This window comes from Chenopodium album, chromosome 18, assembly GCF_948465745.1.
Source record: "Chenopodium album chromosome 18, dcCheAlbu1.1, whole genome shotgun sequence".
In the NCBI taxonomy this organism is placed as follows: Eukaryota; Viridiplantae; Streptophyta; class Magnoliopsida; order Caryophyllales; family Amaranthaceae; genus Chenopodium; species Chenopodium album.
The window spans coordinates 45,448,203-45,471,857 of NC_137851.1; the positions used below are offsets into that span (position 1 = coordinate 45,448,203).

At 34.0% G+C, this 23,655-nt stretch overlaps 2 protein-coding genes across 2 annotated transcripts in view; one reads left to right on the forward strand and one right to left on the reverse strand.

Annotated features, from left to right (window-relative positions):
• LOC145590925 (rac-like GTP-binding protein 5) overlaps positions 1–2,576 on the forward strand; it is a 3,403-nt gene extending 827 nt beyond the window's left edge. Inside the window, exons 2-7 of the mRNA XM_081647314.1 lie at positions 762–849; positions 996–1,105; positions 1,214–1,277; positions 1,918–1,982; positions 2,068–2,133; positions 2,231–2,576. Coding sequence (XP_081503440.1) covers positions 762–849; positions 996–1,105; positions 1,214–1,277; positions 1,918–1,982; positions 2,068–2,133; positions 2,231–2,329 — 492 coding nt within the window. The 3' untranslated portion in view covers positions 2,330–2,576. The remainder of the gene's footprint in view (positions 1–761; positions 850–995; positions 1,106–1,213; positions 1,278–1,917; positions 1,983–2,067; positions 2,134–2,230) is intronic.
• Positions 2,577–7,943: 5,367 nt separating this feature from the next.
• Positions 7,944–21,600, reverse strand: LOC145590927 (vacuolar protein sorting-associated protein 35B-like). The gene is made up of 22 exons (XM_081647316.1): positions 21,415–21,600; positions 21,216–21,312; positions 21,015–21,138; positions 19,191–19,376; positions 18,569–18,656; positions 18,321–18,377; positions 18,135–18,224; positions 17,924–18,046; positions 17,011–17,085; positions 16,875–16,934; positions 14,105–14,221; positions 12,918–13,157; positions 12,784–12,849; positions 10,510–10,599; positions 10,270–10,359; positions 10,050–10,139; positions 9,473–9,541; positions 9,298–9,378; positions 9,080–9,187; positions 8,887–8,990; positions 8,672–8,785; positions 7,944–8,538 (listed from the first exon to the last, which is right to left on the reverse strand). Exons 1-22 carry the CDS (start codon positions 21,505–21,507, stop codon positions 8,328–8,330), a joined length of 2,373 nt encoding a protein of 790 aa, XP_081503442.1. The 5' UTR covers positions 21,508–21,600; the 3' UTR covers positions 7,944–8,327.
• Between the last annotated feature and the right edge of the window lie 2,055 nt (positions 21,601–23,655).

Sequence of the window (23,655 nt, forward strand, 5' to 3'; positions counted from 1 at the left end):
TGATTCTGCATTGTTTTGTGATATTTTGAAATGTCCCAATTTTCAGTATATATTAATTATTTTTTGAATTTTGTATACTCCGTATTTGTTATCATACAAAAATTTCTATGTTATATAATGTCCCAATTTTCAGTATAATGTGGGTGCCCCAAAATTATTTATTTTTATAGTCAATCTATGCATGCTATACAAAAATAATATTAACTCTTAATGACGTTGGGTAATTTAATCCGAGAAGCTAGCAACTGTGCATGTATGCGTCAATTTGATGAGAATTTGGTTATCTGAGGTTTAGAGGCTAGAACTTTTTTTTTTTAAAAAAAAAAAAAAAAAGAAGGCTTAGAGGCTAGAGACTATCAATGTATTGGATCTAATGCGGCCCCAAGTGTTTAAGGATTGTCGATTGAGGAGATTGTTGTCCCTGTTGGACGAAAGTAAAATCACTCATCTCTTTGTTGTTAGTGAATACTATATGGGATATGACATTAACTACAAGGATGCAACAAGAATTGCTTTGTAATCCTTTAGAACTGCTTTGTAATCAACAATATTGCTCCAATTTCCCTTGTCCCCTGTTGTATTCTGCCTCATACGAAGTAGTTGTTTCCCCGGTCGATTTGGCTACATGTTCACCTTTTTGAGTTATCAACAATATTGCTCCAATTTTTCTTGTCCCCTGTTGTATTCTGCCTCTTACGAATTAGTTGTTTCCCTGGTCAATTTGGCTACATGTTCACCTTCTGATTTCTCGCTTGAAACAGGACTATGTACCTACAGTTTTTGATAACTTCAGTGCTAATGTTGTCGTTGATGGGAACACAGTCAACTTAGGTTTATGGGATACTGCAGGTACACCACATGCTGCTACCCCTCTATGATTTTCATATCTTTCCTATTATTCGTATTCGCTTACCTTTCCTCAAAATGTTATTATGATTCTAGATAATGAGTATCAAGACAAGTGTGTTTGACTGTATTGTAATTGTGTGTTACAGGGCAAGAAGATTACAATAGATTGAGACCTTTGAGCTATCGTGGAGCTGATGTTTTTATTTTAGCGTTCTCATTGATTAGCAAAGCTAGTTATGAAAATGTTGCCAAAAAAGTGAGGCTACTTCATTATTTTGCTCTTCCCTCAATTTGTGGCTTATACCACATGAATTGGTGTTGTGCTATTTCAATTAGCTCATGGATTTTTTAACTCCTATTTCAGTGGATACCCGAGCTCAGGCATTATGCACCTGGTGTTCCAATAATTCTCGTTGGAACAAAACTAGGTATGACTTTACTCCCATATTACTCTTAAAATGTCTACAGTTATACCAATGTCTCATTGAAAATGGTTATACCTGGAAATAGTTAGGCATTAGGAACCTTGGCTTTGTCAAGCAAATGAATAACCTGCACATGACAGGGATGTTAGATCTTGAAAGTACATAGTACTTGTTTGTCAATATAACCTCTAGTGATACCTGAATGTTAGGTCTCAAAGGCACCTACAATGACGTCCTAACACCTTAACTTTTAGTTCTCGTTGATATTTAATTTTCTTCATTTTTTTTTAAATTCTTCCCGGAGGAACTGGGGGTGTGGACAAGAGGGGTCAATTATTGTGAAATATACTTCATCTTAAGATTGGGGTTAATTATTGGTAACAAGGTGTTGCTACAAATTTCTTCTTAGCTTAAAAAGTTGTATCTTGAGGTTACTTAGAATCGAAACTTAATCTGTCTGTTGTTAAAATGTGAGATTGAAATCAGTTGATATGTGTCTACGATTGCCATGCTTTGTTTTCTAGAATTCTTAATTCAGTCTCTATTTCATATCCGCTCTTCAGCAATGGAATTTTATAGAATTATAGATTTTAACTGCTGCAAACCCTGCCTAAACAATTTGATTGCATCTACCTATATGCAGATCTTCGAGATGATAAGCAGTTTTTCGTAGATCATCCTGGTGCCGTTCCTATTTCAACTCAACAAGTGAGGACTTCTACCATTTCTTATTTCCCATCTTTTTGTCTGTTTTCATTTCATGTTCATGGCACTAATGTGAACTGTATTGAAGGGAGAGGAGCTGAAAAGAGTCATTGGTGCCCCTTACTACATAGAGTGTAGCTCAAAAACTCAACAGGTATATATATGCTGCACTGCCCCTTCATTTTCATGTCTACATGTAGCTTTCTGTACGATACTTGTAATATTGATCCGCTATGTTTCCGTGAATGCAGAATGTGAAGGCAGTTTTTGATGCGGCGATTAAGGTTGTCCTCCAGCCCCCGAAGACCAAGAAAAAGAAAAAGAAGGCAAAAGGATGTTATATTTTGTGATTAGGCAGGCAAACAAAGTTGTTTAGAAGGACATTGACCTACCATCATTGCCAGTTTCGTGTGCTTTATCCTAATATCTGTCATTTTCTTCATCATCTGTTCAGTTTAATTTGTGGTTTTCAGGGGAAACAGTAGTATCTTGGTGTATAGTCTCAACTGACACAGATATTTTGCAAAGACATTCAAGTAGTTTGTACTTTGTTTTCATTAGAAGGAAGTTGTCTTCAACAGTGAAATCTTTTATGTACGACTAGCTCATTATTACCTCGCCCAACGGCTTCATTGTCATGTTTGTCTTGTGTGATGATGTTTTTACATGTACCTCTAGGCTTCTTTTGCAAGGTAAGAAAATTTCCTCTGACATGTAGGGACTAGGAGCTGTGTTTTTTTAGCGATTTATCTTTATAGATTTTATTAATCCTTATCAAAACTTATTTATAAATGTTCCACTCGAAACAAAACTCTGTCCAAAATCATGGACTTGATATCGAACTACAAGTATTTGAAATTGACTGGAGTCAAATTAAATCTATACGGTAGCTATTTTAATATTTAATTATTATAACGTAATTAGCTAATCACCCATAATTACAAGTATAAGCTAATCTTATTAGACCTAAATATGTCAAAGTATATTAAATGATTAATCGCTTAAACATAATTTGACCTGTATGTACTCAAATTGAGCTTGGTTTGAAGGACCTAATTATTAATTACTCTGTACATGGCATTTAAATTGACAAATATGTATACGAAAGGGTTTATCATTTGATATACCGTACCCATGTGCAAAATAAGATTAAGTGTACATAAGTCAAAAATCATCAAATTAGACAAAATGTAATCTGACAAGACAAGATCGTGCCATATCAAACCGACAAACCCGCACATTTTAGACCAAATTTATGAGTAACAATTTAAAATGCTTTCTGGATTATCAAGTGGATCAATGTAGCATATATTTATAAAGCAAGTCCATTGTCACCCCTTATTTATGTTACCCTAAATCATAAAGGACTCAAATTCACGAAAAGCAACTTATGTTTATTTTAGGGTGATATTTAAGATATGTGAGATAAGTAATATTGTGGTACGGCTCATATGCACCTAATGTTTATAAAACACATTAAAAATTGCTTTATTTAAAATTTTGGGTAGCCAAATTGGAGTAATTAGCTTTTTTTATTTTTTTTTTGGTTTTTTGAAAAGAATTGGAGTGATTTAGGGCCTGTGCTCATACGATTATTTTCAGTTCAGTTTAATTCAGTTCAGTTCAGTTTAGCTCTAATAAGTTCAGTTCAGTTTCTAATTTCCTTCTCTTATAAAATATTCAGTTCAGTTTAGTTCAGATCTAATAAATTCAGTTCAGTTCAATTTAGTTCAGCTGAGTTCAGTAAATGAGAATAGGCTCTTAGCTTAGAAACAGCTGGCATGAAAATGGATATATAAGCCTTTTATTTCACAAATAGGTGCATCTTTTCTTGTCTATTTTTGTGGATAATGGATTGGAGATAAAAGTAGAAAACAAAGATACGAGTGGAAAATAGTGAGAGTTGAGAGATGTTTAGGATGTTTTAGACTTTTAGTGTAACAAAAAATGACAAATAATACATATTGTAGGACCATGGCAACCTAACAATCAATATAAGACTTGAGCAACACCCTTTTATTATTATTACGTGTATATTTGGGTTGTTTTTTGTAACTGCCTCTTTGTCCACAATCATCGTCACCACAGCTCATTGCTAACTTGGATTGGATAGAAAACAAGGGGATAAATGCATAACGTGATTCCCACCAAGTCCAACACTACATACACTGATACACTATTGAATTAGACACTAAAACTACAACCATGACTTAAATTTTGGTAATGGACAAGACATTGATTCTTGGGGCATTGTATTTTTAGTTATTAGTCACTTCCATAACTTATAAGGGCTCAACCGCTCAAGGAACCACCGAAGACCGGAGATGATATATACATGGACTAAGTCTATGTGTATCCCTACATAAACACCCAATAGTTCTATATATACTTCTATTACAACTCAGTATTCTCCAACGATGAAGGGCGAGAGTTTTGAACAGTAATAATTGATACTAAAGGAAATAGAGGAAAAGTTGGCGCTTGATTGATACTCTCTTTGTTCACAAATCACAATAATCACAACACTTTGACCGACACACTTGTCAATGCATAACTTTGACCATTAATGTTTGTAATTATATATTGTTAGAAAGTATAAAAGCTTGGAAATATAGTTAATATACATAAAGACTAATTCAAAACTATTTTACATGGTAATATATGTTTGGTTGGAAGATATTTTATTTGGAAATGAAAATTCCTAGACAATAGCTAAATATGTTGTGTTTGGTTAGAAATTTCCTAGGAAATGAAATTTTAAATGGAAATGTAAACTCACATAGCATAAGAAATAACTCACCAAGCCCCCTAGGTGAGTGAATTCCTACAGTGCACATGAAGTTTTTTTAAGAATCGTCTTAGAAGTTATTTGCTATGAAATAGTAATTCCCATGATGTCAATCAAACACTTTTGCACAATTTTTATGCAATTAACAAGGGAAAAAACTTCCCATGGTATATGATTTCATGCATGTGCAACTTTATTTCTCATGCTGAATCAAACAAGTACTATTGTCAAAGTAAGCAATATGAATAGTGCAAAAGTCAAAGTATGTTTCTTTTATCACATTTATCAATGTACAAACTCTATAATTAATATTGTGATTATTACTAAGTAAAAAGTTATATATAAAAAAGTTGTAGTCTAAGACGATTCTAATAATTTCTCACATGCATTATTACGGTTTATCATAACTATAAATCAAAAAAGCTACTCAAAATAAAGTTTGTAAATAGTTTACAAAGATTTCAAAACCTGTCAACTAAAAGTAAATAGAGGGAATGTTACTATTTAATCATATTGAAATGGTAGAAGCTCCATCTGTCGTGCCATAATTATTAACACAATTACCTAACATACATGCAAATAAGGCAATAATACACTAGTACTACTATTTAATCATTGAAAAGGTATTCAGTTCGGATAACTCTTTTGATTTGGTCTTATGTCACAACTTTAGTTGTTGGCAGCATTAATGAGGGAATATACATAAACAAATATTTTTAGAGATGTAAATGTATGCAAAATATTCTTAATAGTTAAAAAAATGTTAATTAGTATTACCAAGGGTAAAGAAGTAAATTAGTATAATTGTTTAAATGTTACTCCCAATGTCCCTAAATAACTTACATAGACAAACTTTGCACACATGTCAATGCACTAATTTGACCTTATTATTATACTACCTCCGTTAAATGTTATGTGTAACAATGGGATATTATTTGTGAGATATAAAATATTCCAAAGTTGCACATAACATGCATTTAACGGAGGTGCATAATTAATATTAATGAAAATTATATTAAGAAAAAGTTATATTGTGAAACTTTTTTTTTTTTTTTTTTTTTACAGAATATTGTGAAACTTTATATTAATACAATAATTAGGTTTGATCCTGTGCCATGCACGGTAATTTTCAATAACTATTTTTAAAATTAGAAATGTATTATATTTTTTAACTTTTATATGTTATATTCGTATCAATTGAATGTTGAAAATCTACAAAAATGACAGGAAAAATTACTTTAAGAATAATCAATATGTGTCGTTCTTGGTAAGTATTATGAAGTATCCATACATTACTAATTGATTGAAATTCTAATCATAAATTATTCAAGAAAAAAAAAAAAAAAACCATCATTCGATGATTTGATATTCGCATTTCATTATTTAAGCTTGTAAGTTCTATTATATAATTTAAAAAAATCAAGAAAAATTATATAATCTTGTTGTAATAAACGCTCGGATGTTCACTAATTTTTTTTTTATAAATTACTATGAATCAAGGTAAGGTTGTTAGTTGTTTATAATCTTTTTTAATCAGCTATCTCACTTTTCTTTATTATATATAAAGTAAAGAATTTTTTTATTGTTCTATTTTTTGGGTTATTGCTTAGGTTGTAGATTTTTTTTTTTAAAAGATACATTATCTTAATTTTTTTTAACCAAAAAAAATGAATAAATAAAAGTTTTTGGAAGAAATTTTTTTAATATAAACGCGACACGTGTACTTTAGGGATAAGGCTGGTGATTACTTTAGTATATAAAGTATTGATGATTGATATGTGATATGTCTTTCCTAAATAAAATAATTCATAGTCCATAGCAAATTATGTTATTTATATTTTTTTTTTTTTTGGCTTAAGTTTATGATTGTCAATATGTTTTATTTTGGAAAAATTCATCAAAATCTTCTATTATAAGATTTGTTTCTTAAATAGTGCTTTTTTCCAAAAAAAAAAAAAAAAAAAAAAAAAAAAAAAAAAAAAAATGAAGACAAACCAGAAGATGATATGTGTCATTGCTGGTGTGTCTTTTAGTATATAGTTATTAATACCTATCTAAAAGCATATTTTATGATCCATAAAATAAAAACTACAAAACCATACTTTATGATCAAATATGTTTTTATTACGTAAAAACTATCGCCAAACTTATATGAGTAGCGAAAAAAGAGTTTAATATGTCATTTATTTTGGGACAGAGAGTATTTATAGGAATTATCTAAAACTTTTTTAAAGGCGGGGATTTTTGTGGAGTAAATTGTTTCCAATTAGGCTAGGATGTCCCTTTATAAAATTTCGTAAGCTTTTGCCCAACATTGTGTACTACAGACTCTACTGTACTTCATACTTCGTATTAAGTTATGAATAGAGCTAGCAATCGTGTCGTGTTGTGTTCGTGTTCGAAATTAAACGGGTTAGGAAATTTCAACACTAACCCGATCCATATAATAAGTGTGTCGTGTCATGTTGACCCGTTTAATTAAACGTGTCGGAAACCCTTGATACTAACCCGCTTTTTTCGTGTCCGGTTCATGTCGTATTATTGTGTTATATGAAAAAATATTAGCCTTATTCAATAAATTTATCATAATATCCCATAATTTATTAGGTTTTTTTCTTAAGCAGGTTGAGTTGTGTTAAATTCGTGTTAAAAATCTCAACACTAACCCAATTTGTTTGAATAAACGTGTCGTGTCGTGTTGACCCATTTAATTAAACGTGTAGAAAACCTTTAACATAACCCAATATTTTCGTGTCCGGTTCATGTCGTGTTGTCGTGTCAACTTTTGCCAGCTCTAGTTGTGAATAATATTACACCATTATGAAAAAATGGAGAAACAGGTACTTTAAGTGCAAATGCCACGCCCACCCTTCCTTCCAACAAGCCGACGACGGGGAAGGTGACCATATCCACAGTCACAGCCCCTCGCTGTCTCCGGTGATTGTTAAGGGTTCTATAGCTATGCATTGCTGAACCACAAAGAACGTTGAAACATCAGGTTGATTTTAATGTTATTTTGCTAACCTGTGTTCCAACAGATCGCGATATCAACTTATAACTCTCATCCTACCAGCTATGTTACAGTTCACCACCTGATCAAGATGAGGTATTTATAACCGATGGCAGACAGAACTTACAAATAAATGTGAAAGAAGGGATTTGAAGAAAGAAAAATATTTATAGGAACTTGAATGAGAAATGAAATCAATTAATCGATTATGTTTCCAAACTTTTTATATATTATTATACAAATGCTTACCCAGAAGTTGAACATCTTCCTCGTCTTCTGAGGGGCCTTATTATGTTAAAAGAAATCAACTCATACATTTTAAAAGAGAGAAGAATAAAAGAAAGAAAAATAAATAAATCTACATACAACTTGAGCATAGCATACAATTTTGACATTCTGAAAAAACTAATTTCATCTTGGTCCAGCAAGCAGTATCTTCGTATAGGCTGTCACAGCATCCTTGTCCATCACGGTTATATTTACTTGGAACTTGGCTTAACTAGCTTGCAAAGTACAACTAGACCTTCATACACGGATCAGACGTGGATAATCATAGTTTAACTGGTTCGTACTTTTCACCCATTACACCTCCTTTCTGTTTCTGGAATTGGATATACCGCAAAGTGCTGTTAAAAAAGGCAGTGGCAGCTATATCGGGAGTTGATGTGTCACTTTGCATTTCAGTTCTTATCAACTCTACAAGGCCTTGGATAGCTGAACTTGTAACTTTTGGATTTCCCTTCTCGAAGAAGTAGAGATACCTATTCGTGAGTTTAACATTTGACATATCAGAACTAAAGATTAAACAAAAAGGTAAAGCAATGCACTAGAGGATTCAAAGACCACAGAAGCATGATAAGATAGCATGGCATTATTTTTCTCAGAGCAACTAACTTGTTCAGAATTTCAACAAACAAGGTAACTGGTCCACTACTTCCACGTGTTACATTTGCCATCTGTTGAGCAGCATTTGCAATCCGCAAAGAACGCTTGAGGCATAACAAGACCCTGATATCATCACAGATAAAACTCTTAGCACAGAAACAAAATTCAAATTTGATGAGAAAAATCCCTGTAGGGCCGGCAATTAAAAAAGAAAAGGGGTGTACCTTTCTCCATCCTTGATACCATCTTGATCATCCACCCAAAAGAGATGAGAGCATGCATAAACGGCTCTGCATTGGTCAGCCTTCTTCAATAGTTTTGCAGAGTACTGAAATAAAAATGTTAACCAACAGCTGTGAGGAAACAGATAATGAGCTTCACAGAGATTGGTTTATCACATTAGGAGAGGAGTTGTACCCCTGTTGCCTTATGTGTCAGAGTATCTCTGTTCTCCACACCAAACACATTCATCCTTTGTAGAGTACCAATTATAAGATGGATGGCTGTAAATTGTGCTTTGGAGTCCTAAATTAACAACAGAAACAGTCATGAGTATACAGTTCGAACAAATCGTGGAACTCTTCTTCTTCAAGTAAATAAACAATTTAGATGAAAAGGAAGAGAAACAAAATCACCGCAATGTCTTCTTCATAGAGAATAAATGCTTGGGTAAAAAATTCATATGCTATTGGCTCAAGGTCACAATCGCTGGCGGCCTATAGTATCAAAAAAGAATGTCAAATGCATGTTAAAAATGCTACCATGGTTAATTTGATAGCTCATAACTATATATTTGGCCTGTTACCACACCTCAGCACATTGCAAATACAGCCTCAATGCAAGATCAGGGGATGGAACTGATGAAACAGCCTCTATAGTCTGAAACCATAAAATTACAAATCAATCAAAGCATAGAAATCACCTCATCAGTGTTGCCATTATGAAGTAAGAAATCCTGGCAAAAAGACAGTAATGCAAAACGTAGGAAATCATTCCTTTATTGTGCATTTAAACAATAATTTTGTTGATATGAAATAATATGCATGCAGTAAACAAGATGCAAAAAAAAAGAACATGTTGGCCTACTTGTTTTTCAGCTACACGAAATTTAGAACTTTTTTTTTTTAATATGAATTTGTGTTCTACTTATGAAATGAGTAAGAGAGACGATTGAAGTAGGAGAAAGAAACATAATTCGTATTACTTTTTTCTGCTCATCTGTTCCAATGTGTACTTTTTTTTTTTTTTTTTTTTTTTTTTTTTGGGCCTAGGACTTAATAGTTAATACCCTCACTACAGAGAATGACAGTAGTTTTTGTCATGATCACCTTCATCCTCCCCTAATCTTCCACTTCGATCTACACAACTGTTGCTACTAAAAAGATACCTGATTCATTAACCGGAATATCTTTTTAGGCGAAGCAGGTGCCTCTTCCCCATCTGCCTCACCGTCTTGACCTTGTAACCGCCTGACCAACTGATCACAAAATATATCATAATGGCGTAACAATTAATCCTTCAGATTCAGCGCAGAGAGATACAAAAATATCAAAAACTGTATATAACTAAATTAAATCAAATTAACAAAACAGTAGAAAAATAAAAACCTTGAGTGCAGAAAAAACAAGAGGTGAAACAGTGAAGGGTAACCGCCTTTGTCCTCCTGACATGATATGTCTCTGCACAGTACATATAATCTGACAGAAAAAACACAATTCATGAGAAGTCTTTGATGAATAGTGAGCTTGAATTCAATGAAGCCTAAGAAGACAGGTGTTATGAAAGTTAACCACAATTCACTTTTTCTTCTGGGGGGAAGGAGTGGATAACCATGAAGAACTTATTACCTTTAACATCTCATCAGGGTCATCATTGTATAGCATGTGGATAAGACGGGCAACAGAATTCTGTTCTTCGCTGAAATCCTCTTCATCTAGCTATTGGCAGAAAAGTAAGAAAGAAAAACATAGATCAGCCATTTGATGAAACCCTAAAATAAGAAGAAAAAGAAAAAGAAACTTTGTCCAAAAATCAATGGTGTCTTAATTATTATTTATTTAGAGAATAATGAAACAAAAGGGAATATGTTCTACTGATTCTCTTATCTAGTGCTTCGCTCGCTATTTCCATTCCCTTTCCTCTGTATTAGTGTCCAACAGACAACTCTGTCTATACTCTATACTAACTTCTGGCCTCTAATCCCTGGCCTCAATTCCACCACAACACTTCCACCACTACCACCATAGCCTCCATCATCAACTGCTAAGTCTTAACCGCTTTTAATCACTATTACTGACAACTGGATTTATTTACCACATGCCGACACTGGGGACTGCCTGGGAACCTACCTCCAATTAAAGTTCCCAAGTGCCTTCCTTTCTGCTTATCTTCCTTTCTAACTATGAACCAAACAACCCCTTAGGATAATGAGATGGTTGTTAACTTGTTGCCACAAAAAAAAAAAAAAAAAAAAAAAAAAAAAATGTTAATGAAGCCTTGGAGCAGCTACACTCTGTTGATTTTGACAATGCCTGTGGCAAAGTTAAACATAAAAAGGTAACTTGGGAATTTTGAGGGATTTTTTTACACTTGGCTAAGAACATATTTTACACACTGTTGTTGACTGATTCGACAAGAACTTGGCTAAGAACATATTATCAAGCTTAAGAATTTACAAACTTCACCTGGAGACAATACTGCTCAATTAAGGGTAATGAATCAGTCAAGCTGAGAGAACAAAGAAATAAAATCCCACCCTTACAGATTGTATCTGTTTGGTAGACCAAGTAAAGATCATGTCAGGCAATTATATGTATCTGTTTGGCATCACTTACGAGGCAATGATACATCGCTTGATTCCAGTGGAAAAATGAGCTCATAATGAGGAACATAAGAAGATACTGGCTTATAAAGTCACCAGCACGGCAGCGCAGTGAGATCAAGTGGTAAATTTTAACGCTTGGGTTTTCAAGAGATTATTGGTAGATATTTTTGTAATGGAGGAATTGATCTCAACAGGAAAACTTCTCATATCACAACATCTCAATGTCATCACAGTTATGGTTAAAAAGAAAAAAGTTTTCAAAATAAAGCCTCTACAACAAAATTCTTATTAGACACCTAGGTTTTCACACTAATTATGAGGGTGCCTCTATTTTAAACTTTAGTTATTTACAAAGTTTATATTCCCATTCTAAAACTTGCACAGCACACATTAATGTAAGGATTTTAGCAATTAATATCTAAACAATAAGTATTTTTCATAATACTAAGTAAGCAAGGATGAAGATAAAACAGGGACTTGTAGCCTGCTTGACAAAATAATGTAGCCTAGATGAGGCATTAATAGAGTTGATTAAGACTACCCTATGTAATGAAGAATATCACAGATCCTCTGTAGAGCATATTCAGGTCTCTGCTAAACCTTCTGACGTCTGGAGTTGAAAGGTCAAACAAGAATTTCATACAACTAAGAACTCTCATTCCAATCCTGATAAGTGGGTGCAACAAATCAGTCCTGGTGAGAACTTTTCAGTTAAGAACATAGATGTTTGGTATCACCAACGACACTAATATAAATGCAGTGGAGAAAAGATTGATTGGACTTTTTGATTTAGCATGGGTGTCACCAGCCCATATTTCTCTGGTACAGTAGTTAGTTTTGCAGATGAGGATATTGGCTCATCTACTGCTGGTCTACTGCAGCTCAAAATTGTAGTTTCTACATTGTTCTAGAATGTCAAGGTTTAAATTTAACTTGATGTAATTAGCAGAAGTTATGAGTGAGTCAATGGTTTACCAAGTGCAAAAAACAAGAAAGCAATCTTTAGATTGAGAGCACCTTAACAAGCTAGAAAGTGAAGCCTTAAAAAGCAGGTACATTTGGATCAGGATGCAACTTCAGAGCAGATATAGAACATGATTAGAGGTTCACTCATAGGTTTGGTTTAAAAACAATAGTGCACAAGTCAGGTGTTTAGATGGAATACCAAACTAAAGCATGGATGCCAGTTTAGAGTTCCCATGTATGCCCAAGACCTTTGTAAAGATTATCAAAGTTAGATATATGTGATTTATACTTTTACTGAAAGAGGAAAAAGGGAAGCAAAAAGAAATCTAACCTCATCCACTGAGATTCCATCTATATCTTTGATAAGTCCCTTGATCAACTCGAATAGTGCCTCTACCTGCAAAAGAATGAACCTCAGATCTAGAAATTATACTGATCATAGATGAGAAGAGCAGAGGATCATACCTGGTCAGCAGTGGAAATGCAAGTGTAGTTCTTTAAGATGTTCTGTATGATAACCATTGCCATGATTTTGTTGGTGTCGTTATCAAGGTAGTCCATGATGCGGGGATAATTAGAAAGTGTAAGTGCTGTAACTGCATCATTATACTTGTCTAGTGGAGCGCTTAATAGTGCAATAATCTGTTTTGTTGCTCGGCTGTCTTCAAGCTTTGGCTTCCCTGAAAGTTTCCTGACACATGCACCCTGCATAGAAACAACTCGATCAGATTGATCACTGATTGATCAACAAAAGTAAAGTTGCACACAAAGGGTCCAATGTGTTTATGTAGTGTAATGGACTAACCTAAGGAGGGGCAATATGGGTAGTCTAGTATTTTTACTTCACTAGGCTAGTAGTCCTTAGTATAAATTGAGAGGGAGGGAAAAGAAAACAGTAGGCAGAATTCTGGAGTATATCCTTAGAGAGTTGTGACCTCAAGTCACTATTTTGAGAGTGGTGACCTCAAGTCACTATTTTGAGAGTGGTGACCTAAAGTCCTAAAGTCACTAATAGAAATTGGCATCCTAAAGTTGCTAGCTTGTACAAATCCCTGCTTTTCAACATTTTCAATCAAAGATTCGATCTTTTCCCTTTGTATTCTGCGTTAATGGTGTGTCTGATAGTCCATCAAGCATGAGTCTATTACATGTAGTTTACAGAATATCAGATTAGCTGTTGACTTGAAGCTACTTCTTCCATTTCATAGTTGTTGACACATAGACTCAGGGAAGTATTCACATAACTTTGATTTCCTTTTGTGATTCATACTTGACAAAAAAAAAAAAAAAGGATCGTGCTACATTCATTCCAATGTATCTTTTCCGAATATAATCTCTTTATATTTTTTTTTCTTATTAGTAATCAGAGATTTGATGTTTGAAATCATGTGTAACGTGCCCAAGGAAATGTGTCAACTAAATTGAAATGGAGGACTTACATCAGATCATGAGTTAAGCAAGTAATACTTCAAAGGTCATGTCCACTTTTAAAATTCAAAGATACATTTCAAGTGGGAACATCAAGATGCAAACTTAAGGGCCTATGCATTACAATGACTAAAAAATTATGAATGCATATTACACTGGCACAAGCACAATCAGTTACTCCGAAGAAAACAAAAGGTTTCTTTGTTTAAACATACAAAACATACCAGAACTAGATCCACGTAATCCAGGCGATCAGGGTGAACACGGAGAGTGAACATAAGAAGAGAGGTGTATAGAGTGATGGCTCCAACAATTGGCATGTCAATCTGTGCTTCGATAATCTGAAAGTGAAATAATATACGTAGTATATCAATTTTCAAGATGCTTTGAAGCAAAATAAATAGAGAAGCTTTAGAACAGCTTTATGAATCCAGATTGTGACAAAAGACAATCCCACGGGAGAAATAAAATTACACAATGAAAGAAGAAAACAAAAGAGTAAGCTACCATAATAAACCAAACCCTTCACCTCAACACACAAACATACCCTATGAAAGATCCAAGCAAAGGAGCAGAAAAATAAAAACAATAAGAGATATGTTCACTAGGCTTTTGCTTTTCCAAAGGGTTGAGCCTGGATTGTTAGATGCGCACATAAATTCAAGCAAGACACACCCAAGAGAAAAACTAGCGAACACCAACAGTGGCATGTAGTATAAAAGAGCAACATAACATAAGTAGCAAGCGTTAACAAATAGTCAGTTATCAGATAAGCTATATTTTAATAGGGCATCTGGAGGGTTTGAATAAGACATAAGGAAAGGTAGGGAAAGGACATGGAGGGATCCATTTTCTTCCCCCTTTACAGAAAACAGACCCCTCTATTGTTGGAGACATTTGAAAGATCTCTCTTTCCCTTACCTCACCTCCCTTTCTCTTCCCTCTTTCTCTTTCCCCTTCCCTTCACTATTGCTAACCAAACATAGTGATAGAGAATTTTACAGATGTAGGTTTAACATACCCCCAAAAAAAGATGTCCATCAAAATGGTACTGAGAGTTGTACCAAGGATTGTACAGCAACATTTATCCTAAAAGAATGATCTTCTATGAATTCACTAACAAACTTGTTAGATCCCCTAGTAAAAGTCTGTCCATAACCTTCTATTAGTATGTAGGAAGAAATTCCCACATCTACGTCCATCATATACAATTTTTATGTGAAGAGAGCATGCAGCAAAATTATATATATACTAGGTTATCCCAAAGGACAATGACCAACAATCCTTGATCCTTGCCTTAGTCCCTCCCAAGTCCCACCCAACAGCAAAAATAGAGTGAGGAAAAAAAAAGGAAGGCGTCCGAATAGAAGAGGTGGGGGGAGCGGGGGGTGTTGTTAAAACAAGCATGAAAATTTTCAGCATTACTCTCCATCTTGCTCCACCTCAAAGTATGTTCCTTGTTTTACATATTAAGAGCTCTAAGCAAGATGGCATTAGAAGTTTCAGGACAAACTTTGAAGTCTCTATCAACAGAGCAACTCGGTAGTAGCCAGTAACTCAGTAAGTGATGCGCTGGTCTTAAGCAGTTTACTTAGGCGTTGTTTTCTATTAAGGGCATTAACCCTATACTTGGATGACGTTACTCATTTAAAACCAACCAGGTACCCAAAAATTCAAATTCATAACAGCTTTTATCTCCACCTCTCAATTCCTTGACATGCAGTGCGGCCAGCACCACAACAACTTCACTAGCGACCAGTCCCGACCACTAGTTAGCCTTTTCTCTCTTACACCAAGAAGGCAAGAACCCATCAGTCCCAGTCTCTCTATCTCATCTTTCTTGGCTCCAACACCCACACCTGATACCCCTTCAATCCTTCCATAGTGCCAGTAACACCCACCCCCCCCCCCCCAAAACAATTCTCAATTTCTGCCATACACCCATAGAACAGCGATGTTGTTTATTGGCTACCCACCCTAAAGACACAATCCACTTTGTGTCTCATCAGCTATCCAGAATAAGCAAACTTAGGTTTCTCCTGCCGCACATTGTACAATCCTCGGTCACGTATGCCTCTAAAAGTTGCTGGACCACTCACAGCTACAAAGTTATTACCACACCGTATCTCATCTCCCAGTGTTCGAATTGTCACTACCTTTGATTTCTTTGAGGCAAAATTAGTTGATAATGTATCAACAAGCAATGAATTACAGGATAGATCTCTGCTGAGGCTATTATCACTGTGAAAAAAAATAAAAAAAGTTTCTATTTTTTCCTTATAGCTTTTTATCTTTCCTTCACTACCAGTTGCCTTTTGCTTATAGAGATTTGAATATGAGATGGAACAAAACTTGCAGACATAGAGTTGATTGCCTAAATGATTATGCTTTGATTTGGAATGCAAAACCTTTGCAAAGACTAAATAATGAAGGAAAATAAGGGTTATTGTAGCAGCTATGGACTTATGGAGGTTAGGTGGGAGTAAAAGAAAGTTAAGAAGCTATAACACTAGGCAAATGTATTAAAAAAAATTATTTGCAAGTTGCTACATCCTATCTAGCTATTCTGCAAGTGCTGCAAATTTTCAGAAAAAAATTGTTTTATTTCTTCAGAAGATAAGCCACTAGATAAGGCTGGGGCAAAGAGTCAGCTTGATCCTATATACCAAATAATTATGACATGAAGTAATATATAGTGGCTTACTTGCCTGAAAGTAGCAATAATTATTTTTCTAAAAATAAAAAGGCCTTCAAGTCTCAACACTAAAGGTGCTTTATATTTCAAGAACACTATATTATTATATTTCAACTGCAAACAACATATGTACTCATAAGTTATATTGCAAGCAGCATTCTACTTGCCTATCACTTTTTCTCAAGTCAACTCCTAGCAGCAACTTAAGCATTAAAAAACTTGACTAAGTAAATAAATAAAGCACACATACAAAAAACAGCACATCACATCTGATTGAGGATATAAAATTCAGTATTTACCTTTCCAATGGCATTGTTTAATTTAGCAAAAGCTTCCACTTGCAGGAATTCAGGTAGTACCTGCAAAATACTTAATAGTCAACACTCAACAAGCTGATAGCATCAAAAACAATGAGGTAAGACAGTAATAACTTACTTCTATACTTGATGCGGCATAGTTTGAAAGTCTCTCCATTAGCTGAGATAGCACAGTTTTGATGTCAACTGTTGGCTGAAAATAAAACAGTTTGTAAGGAAGTGCTGAAGTGTCATTTAGATAGAAACTTAAATGAAAGCAACTAACAAGAATCCACTATCATTTTTTCAGATCATGGAATACAAAAACAAAATATTGATCCTATTCCTTAACCCTTCAAACACTCCTAGACAAAGAAGTCAACAAACTTCAGTTAAAAGTGTTTGGGCCAGCAAGATTTAACAAGGAAGACATTGGAGGTTAGAACAGAGTTTACACTCCAAACAATGATGGTGGTATAGTTTTCTTGAGCTTGGAACTGGTGTGTAAAAAAATTTCCAGGAAGTTCTCTTTGTCATCCATGAAGAAGAATGTAACTTTTGAGAATATTGAAAAACAATAATACATCAGGCATTATTCAAGAGCATCCCTGTCTTCAACCAAGCCTCTTGAATGACTGCGAAGGTCTGTTTGCTTCATCTTATTTAATCTTAATTGGACAGTTGTACCTATTTCTAAAAATATTTAAAGCGTTATTGTTGTTATGATATTGTTACTTTTCTCTCCTACTCTGGAGTATAAATTACTTGAATGAGTATTATGACTTGTATCTAGATTCTTCCCAGCCAAAGGTCTTAAAAACCTTCCAAGCAGAAGGCCTTAGCCACCTTTCCAACCGTTAGTAAAATAAAAGATAAATATCTGGTTTTAGTTGCAGATGAAATGTGTAATTTGTTGATTGTTCCAAACAAGCAAAACAAATTAAACAAAAAGAACAAAGTGTACTTCCAGATACAGAACAATAGAACACATCCTGGGGATAGGGTTTGAGGATCAGAACAATCTATATTGGGCAGGCATATTAAATTACTACCTGAAGCTGAGGACAAGCAGCTAATAATACGTCAAGCGTTTGCAAGTGATACTCATCCGGAAAAACTTGGATTATACAGTCCATCAAATAATGTTGTGCAAGCTCATCTTTAGAATTTACAACCTATAACATGATTAGTACAGAAAATATGAGAGGATAGCTAATATAGCATTATAGAAAATGACAATTAAGGAGAACTCCATGTCCTAACCTGCTCTATGATTCTGGGGAGAACAGTATCTCTGTACATTTCAAGATCAACACCCTCTATTTGACTTAGTATATGCAAATTCTTCCCAACCTAGTCAATTATCAGGCAAAAGAATAAAATCTCATTAATAGCTGAGGTACAAAGTACTAAATCCAAGAAGAAATCACTTCAGGAAAATGAGATTACAAGATCACGAAGCTCATTCCTCTCCTTTTCTCGTTTCTCTTTTACCCGAGCAGATCCCTGCAGACCAGAAAGCTTGATTGAAGTCCTCAACTCAGGATCATGAAAGAACATGAATCATTTACAAGCACCAAAACACCTGCATGGCCAAACATCATGTCCTTATGAGACATTCTTACCTTTATGGCATGCAAGTACAATGGTGCCAAGCATAACATAATACTAGCATATACAGTCATGGATAAACAAACCTGATGCTGCAAACGGACCCAAAGTTTATTCATCTCCGTGAAGTTTTGCAGCACAAAATCCACAGCATCCATCACTGAATCTCCAACTCTGAAATAAAATATGTAAGAGTTAAAGTAGTTGCCAGTAATAACAAATAAAAACTCTAAAATACGGTGAAGATAGACTCATAGCCCAGCCCACTGTTGGGTCTACAGGAGGGGTTATAGCCAATAAAAGGAAGAGGTGGATAAAAAGCCTTGCTACAGAGTTGATGAGACAACAAAATCAAAAGATGACAGTCAATTATTCATCAGAAGATGAAGCAAAATCAAAATCATGTTCCTCCTTAGCACATTAGTGATCCATAAACACCTTCACAATACAAGTGTACATTAAGAAAATTAATGAATTATTCTACTACTGTGTAGCTGTTTAAGAAACATTAGAAGAATAAGTCATGGATGTATGATAAGACTAGAAGATTGTCTCTAGTGGGTTGACAAACAAAGGTTCTCAAGAAACTAATCATTTACAAAAACATATCTTATCTACTTCATTGTTCTCTGTCAAAGCTACCTCCTTATAAGAACAAGCTGTTTGCAAATATATCGCATATAAACAAGAGAGTAAACAGACACCCACCTTTCATTCTCAGAACCAATATCAGGAAGCTTGTCTCTTGTGACTTGACAAAGGTAGCTCCTCAAGAAAAGACCACGAATAGGATGTTGAACAGAACGACACATCTCAACAAGGTCTTTCAGAAGATCTTTACAGGAAGCCTCGTTCGATTTGAGGTAAACAGAACCCACAGTACAAAGCAGGTACCTGGTGATTTGACATCAAATTTCCCAATATTACTCCATTATTAAAACAAAAAAAAGAAAACAAAATGAATTCCCATCAAGCATCAGTATAAATGTCAAGATGCAGCTATAGTTTTAATGCAATGGTCAGCAATTGTATAAAGCACAAGCTAGAGACTGAAATAAGCACTTAACAGTACAGCTTTTTTTTTTTTTTTGAGGGAAACTTAAGACCATCATCACTACCATCCCTCTCTCTCTACCACTTTCTCACTCCTCCACATCATGTATACCACAATACAATATACTTTCTCCAAAAATCACCCCACCCATGATATAAAAAAAGTTTACCACCACACTTTCTCTCTCCTATATGTATTAATTATACAATTAATTTAATTAGAATTATATTTTATTTTATTATTGGAAATAACTAATTAGTGTTTGTAATGTTAATTAAATAAAATAAGCAATTTAGGTAGTAAAAAGCGAATTCGAAAAAACATATAAAACTATATCAATATGGGTGTCTATGTGTAGGTCTTGAAAAATTATGAACAATGGTAATTTTTTCATAATTATGTACTTTATAATTATTTCTTAAAATGCAATTGAAAAAAAAAATGATAACCAGGCCACATGGCGTGACCTGGTTGGTTCATGTTACACGGGGACCAAAGCAAATGTTTACCATGGGATGGTATATACCATCAAATGGCATAATTTTATACCACCAATGTAGTGAAAATTTGCAGTTTTGATGTGTTTTTACACCGTGGTATAAAAGTATATCACGAGTGTTAATGCTCTAAAGTAGCACAGCTTAAACCATCATCACTATGGAATTTAGTTTTTCAAATTTAGTTCGAAGAAACCACCCTGAGATAAGCACTTAAAGCAGTACAGCTTAAACCATCATCACTGCACTTTCAAAATAAGATTAACTCAGACAACAAAGTGTTGGGTTTACATTTCAATTCAAAGGAATTTGAGAATGTTGCCCACTCTTCACAAGAACCAAGTTTTAGTTCGAAGAAACCACACCATTACGGAGACAAAGAAACTTGCTGTGTTTTTATATTTTTAGAAACACGAACCAAAAGTAGAAAGTTTCTAATTTGATAGCATAATAATATACTGCTTGGCTTACAAGGCAATGCTCTTAAATTAGCATAACAACCTCCACAAGAATGACAGAAAATTAGAAAACACGTACCACTGCCTACGTTAGATATAAACAGCTAAAAACCATCGCATTGATAAGCATAGTATCATGTAAAAACAAGCCAAAAGACTGTTCACAGAAGCCCATAAATACAAGTCCACCTATCTAAACACACAGATAAATTTACCTCATACAATAACCAGCTAGTTTCGTAAACCGTAGCATAAAACATTCTTCAATTTAATTTTCTAACTTTGTTTCATTTCACTCATTCTCGGTTCAATAATTCTCTTAGAGTTTTAATATCAGTAATTTAGGATTAGAACAACCAGTAACTACATCATACTAATGCAACAAAAGACGGTGAAAATTTCAAAGTCAAATCAAATTAATTCCATGATCAGCCGTATAATTGTTAAAAAATGTCAATAGCATTTCTCCAATAGCAACATTTAATACACAGTTACGAAAATGAGTTCATAATTTAAGACTTACAGCCTCGGTAAAACATTGCCAGCATGCTGAACAAGTTCATCGAGATCAGAAACTGAAAGACCATGCCTGCTCTCATCCTTAAAGAACATTTCCAGCTTCCTCAATTCGTCGAAAGCTCGCATATCTTCCAAAACACGATTAAAAAATCAGAAAAAATTCAAAAAAATCTGCAAAAATTCATACAAACAATAAATTACTCACAGAGTTCGAAATACTTGTGAGGAGACAGTTTAGAGGTTCGGAGCTCCGAAAGCATTTGAGCGGAGTACTTGAGAGCTTCTCTGAGATTATCCGAATCCTAAAAATTGAATTTACAACCAAAATTAAACAAAATTAAGAAGAAAATTTGAAATGCTTTGAATCTGATCCAGTAGAAAAGCGAAAATTCGAGGAAAATTACCACAGCACGAAGCATAAAGAAGGCGTTCTGTTGAACAGCGGCGATTCCTTCAGCAAGCCATTTTTCTTCGTCTTCGATTCCTTCGACTATCATTTTCTCTGCGAATTGGGCGGAAATAGGTCAGCTGAGGAGAGAGGAGGAGTTGGTTGTGTTTGAAAGATGAAGATTGATAATATTACTTTGGGGTTTGAGGGAGACGGAGTCACTGTTGTGGAGAAAATGATCAAAACTGTTATTGCTCCAATTAATTTACAGTAATTTTTTAATTAGCTGAAATTACCAAAAGTTAAATACTTCTTCCGATTTTCCATTTGGACTTTTTAAGTTTTTAACCACTGGTTGAAGCCCCGCATGCGGTTCCCAATGGTGGTGATAATTGTCCGTAAATTATGTATGCGGTACATGTTTATTATGTTTGTAAAGTGTTTAAATTTTATATGTATTTAAATTATTACTATCAATGTAATAAGGAAGCATTGAAACCTAGAAAAGCAAAGGGCCTTCTCCAAGCTATGCTTCAATTATTGTTTGGGAAGTGTTTAAACTATGTATGCATTTAAATATTTAATTATTATGATTAAAAGTAATTAAAATATAAAAATTTTGCTAGATTTTCAATAATTTGATGTGTTGTTCAAAATAATAATTTTTTAAAAAATTATATGTCTGATAACACTCACTGATTTTATAAAAATCATCATATGAAAAACAAGTAACCTATATCATCATATTAGAAAGAAGTAAACTAAAGCATGCTAAGTTTGATTTTTTACTAATACAAAATAACACCATTTTCAATTGTGAGACTCAACTTTGAGTATTGAAATACAAAATGAGTTGTTTTTTACCTCCAATGGTGATACCCAACCCACTTCTCAATTTAGCAACTCATGTGAAATCTATTTTTCCAATGGTGAGACTTTCTAAAGTATACTAATATCACTTTCAATTTATGACTCACCAAATCATATTTTAAGTTTTTTTAGAAAAAAAATAAAATTAAAACTTAAATGAATTACAAAACATATTATAATATTGATAAGGGCCCATACTTTTTGTCAAATAAGACTCAAAATTGAGTATCTAAACTTAGCAATTTTCTTTTGGAGTTATTAAGTTTAGATACCAATTTATTGGTATCCTTTGCAAAAATTACTCTCTCTCTCCTAAAAAAAACTCACTCAAGTCTCACCATTGGAGAGAGTCTAAGATTTTCCTTAACAAAAATTCACTCTTTTGTTAAATTAACTAATGTTAATAATAAAGTCAATTCATGTTATTATCCTTTTATCACTTGTCTAAAAAATATTCATATCTCTTCTTCCTCATTGTTGTTGTGTACCCTCTATTTTCCTAAGCCAATTGTACTATTTTCTATAAGTGGTCTTTCTCTCTCAATCTATGGCTAATTGGCACTAGGGGTGAACATGGATTGGATATCCGAACCGAAATCAGATTTCAGATCGGATATCCGTATCTGAAAATCCAAATATTTGATATCCGATCCGAAAATGTCGGATATCCGATTTTTCGGATATCCGAAAAATTCGAATCGGATAGTCCGGATATCCAATATCCGACTCTTTTATAATAATATAGCTAGAATTCGGTCATTAGGCTTATTCTGAATTCTTCATAAAGACAATGCAAAATCAAATTCGTAATTACCAACTACAATTATACATATTTTTGAATCTATTAACTCCACAAATTAGAAAATGTGATAATCCCAAAATATTAGAATCAAAAATCAAAGAATAACGTATAAAAAACCAAAATGACAAACCAAATACGAAGTATTATTTTGGCATAAAGAACCCAAAATAATGTAAGACTTATATATAGAACAAATAATCATTTAAAACTATTTTCAATTACAAAAAATCAGCAAATATTGTAGATGTGTCCACTATCCAGTGATGCGAAACTTGAGACTTTTGAGTCAGAACAGCCGCGCCTGATGGTTGAGAACGAACGGTGAGGTGTTGGTTGTACGATGAAGCCGCGGAGGTTGTGAGAACTACCGGAAATTTGCACATTAATCTTGTTTGATTTGATATGAACTTATGAAGAGGCTTCTTTGAAAACAGGAGAGAGAATGTAGCGAAGAAAGAGGTTTAAGAATGATGGATGAAAAGGGCGGAGGTGCCGAGGTGAAGCCGTGAAAGAGAGAGAAAAAGGAGAAGAAGAGAGAGAGGAGAAAGTGAGACGGTTGGGGGGTCTGAGGGATTTTATATTGGG